Consider the following 6,163-nt stretch of genomic DNA (forward strand, 5'->3'; position numbering starts at 1 on the left):
TTACTGTACTCACTGGTGGAGAAGGAAGTAGAGAAGGATTTCTCTTACAAAAGCATCATCCAAGTGTGCACTTTAATTGTTTTACAGCATACAGCAATCAGTATTATGACTCAGTGATGCTCCAACACACAAATGTCTTACTAAAAGATGCTGCTTCAAACCAAAATTCCCTTTCTTATGTTGGGTCAGGGAGGAGGTCATCCACAAAGATATTCTGTCACTTTCATTTTGCTTTAGAAAGTTGTATTTGAATGTGTATAATCTGTAAAATATATGATCATATTTTATTATTTATCATAAATGTATGTTGTTCAAAATGAAAAGAATGATTCAAGTTTGTTTTATAATATTATAATGAAATGCTGAGAAAACAGAATGAAATATCTTCTCACGCTGGAACTATATCTGAAAATGCGTCATTGTTTCCCTACGTTTTTTTTTTTTTTTTTTACCATTAGGACTTCTTTTTCAATGATAAAACTAAAACAAAACAAATTCAATAAGCTTAATATTTGCTCATGAGAATGGACTGTTGGACCTGTTTTCTTCTGCAATGAGACTGAGTAGAAACCAGCAGTCTGTGGTCAGAGGACCTTGCTTACTATTTGTTTTTCACAGTCACGAGTCTGACCATAAAAAACAAACAACATTCATTCATTCATTTTCTAAACCGCTTGATCCAATTCAGGGTTGCGGGGAAGCTGGAGCCTATCCCAGCTGGCATTGGGCGAAAGGCAGGGTACACCCTGGACAGCTCGCCAGTCCATAAACAAACAATATAATGAGGATTTTAAATCAAAATTTTATTTATTTAAAAAGCACTATTCACACCATAAAGCAACACAAAGTGCTTCACATAAAAAAAAAATCTGTTTATTAAATTAAAAAACAGGTAATTTAGAAATGTTTTATACTAAGAAGGTTGTTTGGCCATTATGACACATAAATTAGCAAAAATAATACATTTTTTTTCCATTCAGCTCTATAAATGTGCATGGACATGTAAATTATTCCCTTATTTTGAAAACATTGGAGTGCATCAGACAGTCTGAGTAGTATTCCATTGACCACAGCAATGTTGCACAATTAAAACCACATTTTCTCTTTGTCTCATTGTTTTATGCTTTGCAAGAATAAGTACACAGAAGTGTTGCTCAGCAAGTATACCCCAGCCTAATGCCAAGTAAATATGAAAATGAACATAAATTGCAATTTTATTATCAGGGTAGAGATTACACGAATCAGAAACAGAGTTTAAATTATTCTTCACACTATGTTCACCTTGGCCAGCAGAAAACATTTGCTGTATACAGATAAAATGAACGAGCCTTTATTTTTATTTATTTAAACTTGAATCAGAGCAAGACATGGACCCGGTGCAAAACTTCTCCCCATTCCTTACAGCTGAAAAATCAATACCTGAAAATGAAATATAATAGTTTTAAGCATCTTCAAAATCATCAGTAGAATGTAAATGAGCAGCATCACCCAGAGAGACACAGCAGGACTCCAACTTAATGTGCTCTTTTATCAGTCTAAGAATATATATATATATATATATATATATATATATATATATATATATATATATATATATATATATATATATATATATATATATATATATATATATATATATATATATATATATATATATATATATTCTTTCTATAGATAGATAGATAGATAGATAGATAGATAGATAGATAGATAGATAGATAGATAAAATCAGATGTTTATTGTACCATGATATCAACTGGTTAGGACGCTTATGTATCATATTGTGTATGAAATGTAAAAATGTTATCTTTTTATTTTTAAAATGGTATAATATGTATCTAATGACTCTAATCCATGCTATTGATTACAATAACAAAGATTTTACATATTGGGACATATAAAGAATGCATCTGGGTTGTTCTTCAAAAATCATCGGCTGATGTATAAATACAGATGAGTTCATGATGCTGTCGTTATCTGTTTCACCAAAGCTAAGTCAGGATTCTAAATGCAGTGTGTGAATATAAATGCATTTTATTCTGCTTTTACAACAATGGAAGATTTTAAGAAATGGCCATGTGCTCCTAATCAGATTGACCCAATCAACTGAACAATATCAGCTTTACTAGTCTTATTCAAGTATGTGGTGACACAATGTTAAGAGGGAAAGAAATCAGCAATGGTTGCTGCCCATCAGTCTGGGAAAGGTTATAAAGCTATTTCCAAACCGTTTAGTCCAATTATTCTGCATCATTATTCACAGAAAATACTTGAGACAGCTGCCAGTCTTCCAAGAAGACAATATCTCAGCAAGTTCACCCCAAGGTCAGATTGCTCAATATTCAGAGAAACCACAACAGACCCAGGAGTTTGCCAACATGTTAAATGGAAATATTCATGACAGTACAATTAAAAAAAGGTTGAACAAATATGGCTTGTTTGGAAGGTTCCTCAGGAGAAAACCTCTTTTCTCTAAAATGTACATGCCTGTGCTGCTCACGTTTGGTGACCTGCCAAGCACAGTGCATGAGGGGTCAGCATTTGGGATTGCTTTGTGCCTTAAAGACACAGAGTCTGTCGGTCATGCAACAAGACAGTGATCCCAGGCACAGCAGTTTATCTAAGTCCAATCAAAACCATTCAGAATCTACATCTAAACCTGGTTTTACAGAGAACTATGGACAAACTAATACCTCCAAAACTCACAATGAAGCAAAGCAATGTTATAAACTAGAATAGTGGGCCAGAATCCCCCACAACCATGTCAAAATAATGTCAGACAGAATTATTTCCTCAAGGTTGCTCCACAAGCTAGTGAATCATTTGGTGCACTTAGATTTTTACATGCTGTCTCTACATTTTAACTCCCTTTTTTAAAAAAAATGATAGTGCAACATATTTGTTGAGGTTGTTTTAGCCTAATTTTCAGAAGTGCTTATTGTATTTTTTTTTTTATCACTTTCTAAAACTTTGTAATTGAAAAAGCATGTACTTTATTTTTTACATGGTTGTACAAAAGAAGCCAGGAAGCATTGACTTACAGGTTGAGATTTCTTTCTCTCTTTGCTTTCTAACAAATTCTGAAAGCTCCATCTGTCCTCTGATGTGGCTCGTCTGAGATGAGCAAGCTTATTTGAGAAAGGAATCGTTAATGAAAATGAGGTCCTCTCATTGTGTTTACCATGACTGTTTAATTGGTTACAGAAACGAAGAAAAAAAAGCTCCGAATATAAAAAAAAAATCCAACTAAACACAAGGTTTTCCATGGTTATTCAAAAACACCTGGTGGACTTTTAATGTAGCCAGTAGAAAAACTGACTATCAGGAGATCTGTACTTCTGCCTTCTACCTGCTGTAATAAGAATTATGTAAAAACACTGGAAACTGCGCGCACCCACAGTGCGCCGTCAAGCGGCGGAATGAGAGCCAGCGAGTATAAAAAAGCGCTCCCCTCCCCAAGTCCGAGATTCACTCACAGTCACAGGATGAAGAGCCAACGGCATCATGTCAGACTGACGGTTTCTGCACGCCAAAACAGGCTGGTGCGTATTTATCTGGTCTTTTAAACTCTAATTTTCCCGTTTGGACCTGTAAGAACAGGCGAGCAAAGACGCTTCACGCGGCGCGGAGTTTCTGAACAACACGCTGGACATGAAATCTGGGGATTTTTTTAATATCCCACATTTCCATTCTCAGTTCGGAAGAGAGAAAGCTGGGAACTTGTCCTGAAAACTAAGTCGGTTTGCTTCTGCACAATTATGCAGAGCAACAGCAGCTCCTCCGGACCTCAGAGCGCGCAGAACGCGTGCGGAGGAGAGGAGGACCAAATATCCGAGCTGGTCAGCCCGACAGGAGCAGCCTCCAACATCCCAGCTTTTAACCTTTCTCTAAACTGCTGGCTTCACATCCTCTCTAAAGAGTCGACCATGGATCTGTACGGAGACAGTGCCAATCTGCCAGTAGGTTCATACTCATTTACATATCCAGCAGGGAAAAAAAAAGAAAAAGAAAGATAGAAGAAAAATGTCATCCTGCAAGACTGTTTATGTGCTGATTGTTAACATTTGCTGTTAGGAAACTGCTGCATGTGTTCTCATTATTCCTTTTCATGATTTTGTATGTGCTTTGGAGTTAATTTATAGAAATATGAATGTTGCTCTCACTCATATGGAAGTCACTTTCGATTAAAGCGTCTGCTAAATGACTGTAGAATAGAATAGAATAGAAAAACAATAAAAGAAAAAAGTGAAATATTAAAATGTATGTATATTTGTTACTGACAGGTGCGAATTCTCATTGCGCTGGTTTACCTGGTGGTTTGTATCCTGGGGCTTGTGGGTAATCTCCTCGCTCTCTTCCTTCTCCACTCCCGTCGCCGTGGCCACCACCACTCATCCATTGACTGCTTTGTGATGAGCCTGGCGATCACTGACCTCCAGTTTGTCCTCACCTTGCCCTTCTGGGCTGTGGATACGGTGCTGGACTTCCGATGGCCCTTTGGCAGGGTCATGTGCAAGATTGTGAGTTCAGTCACCACCATGAACATGTATGCCAGCGTTTTCTTCCTCACAGCCATGAGCGTAACCCGTTACCGCTCCCTCATTACCTCGCTGAAGATGGACAGCCCCAGGACTGCCATGGCTCGAGCCAAGTGGGCCAGTTCAGCCATTTGGGTGGTGTCACTGGTGGCCACGCTGCCTCATGCATTCTACTCTACCACAGTCCAGGTTTGTTGAATTCTGTCTAAACAATCGCTCCTGCTTTTGCTTTGACTTTAGTGCGTGTCCTTACTCAGTTGTTGCAATTGCAGGTGTCTGCAGATGATGAGCTGTGCTTAGTTCGGTTCTCTGACTCTGACTCGGGTCGCTGGGATCCTCAAGTTCTGCTTGGACTCTACCAAACACAGAAGGTCCTGCTGGGATTTATAGTTCCCCTGATTGTTATATCTGTGTGCTACCTCCTTCTGCTGAGGTTCATCTTGAGCCGCCGCATTGTAGGCAGTGCGGTAGGCAGTGATAGTGGAATCGAGAAATCGGAGTATGAAAGAGGGCGCCACCGCCGTCGCTCCAAACTCACTCGTTCTGTCACCATTGTGGTTCTGTCATTTTTCATCTGCTGGCTGCCCAACCAGGCTCTCACCTTGTGGGGGGTGCTAATCAAATTCGACTTGGTGCCCTTCAGTAAAGCCTTCTACAACGCCCAGGCCTATGCCTTTCCCTTGACTGTGTGTCTTGCCCATGCTAATAGCTGTCTCAACCCAGTGCTCTACTGCCTGATCCGAAGGGAGTACAGAGTTGGACTAAAGGAGCTTCTGCTGAGAGTTTCCCGCTCCATCCGGAATGTTCTCTCGCTGGCTCTGAGAGGAAGAAGAGTGGAGGAAGCACCACCCAGCATGGTTATGATACACAAGGAGATCAATATGTGATTTATGCCATCACAGAAAAGTTTGATATTTTGGGAAAAGGACTTGGCTTATTGCTTTTTCTTTTTCTATTCAGTAATTATGAAAATGACCAACAAAAATTTTGTGTTGGCTTTTAAACTTTGGGGGTGCCCGAGGTGAACGTTATGATAGGCTGATCCAGACTATCGGTTCCTGGCCCTTCTTGCAAAAGTAAGCTCAGCCACCAGGCAAAAACAGAACTAGCTGCTGAATGAACTGGTGCTAGCAGACATCCACCTGGACAAGACAAAGACAGCTGGTAGGATTCAGACAAATTTCCAGTTACCAACATCCACTAAGTATGTGGTCCACGTTGACAGTGGCCACATTCAGGCCATATGAGCAGGTGCAAGCCCCAAACTGCCAATACTGGATCTTGCTGAATGAGTACAGGTAACAAACAACTGGACAGGGCAGAGCCGCCAGCAGCTCATAGCAGCCAGGAAGCAGCTTAAATGCTGCCATACACCTTCTCTCCCCACAACCTGCACAAACTTCTCACTTCACAGCGAGCAGTGATTTGGACAGTCGAGGGAGCTAACAGAAAGCATGAAAGAATGTTTTTGTTAATACATTTCTTAAAATCCAGTTGTTGCTTCTACAACTGCTTAACAACGTATAGGTACTCACACAAGCAATCCCAGTTCACACTTACCAATCCCCACATACTTAACACAAACCGAAACCACTCCAGTCATAATGGGGGAGTGTATAAGCGGC

The 6,163-nt window shown here is 39.7% G+C and overlaps 1 protein-coding gene across 1 annotated transcript; it reads left to right on the forward strand.

Moving 5' to 3' along the window:
* Window positions 1–3,758: 3,758 nt before the first annotated feature.
* On the forward strand, window positions 3,759–5,425 carry LOC306757947 (relaxin-3 receptor 1-like; the record flags this gene model as incomplete). Its single annotated transcript, XM_079243138.1, has 3 exons — window positions 3,759–3,959; window positions 4,284–4,727; window positions 4,811–5,425. The coding sequence occupies 3 exons, from the start codon at window positions 3,759–3,761 to the stop codon at window positions 5,423–5,425; spliced, it is 1,260 nt and encodes a 419-aa protein (XP_079099264.1).
* Window positions 5,426–6,163: the final 738 nt, after the last annotated feature.

Source organism: Telmatherina bonti (assembly GCF_933228915.1).
Source record: "Telmatherina bonti genome assembly, chromosome: 7".
In the NCBI taxonomy this organism is placed as follows: domain Eukaryota; kingdom Metazoa; phylum Chordata; class Actinopteri; order Atheriniformes; family Telmatherinidae; genus Telmatherina; species Telmatherina bonti.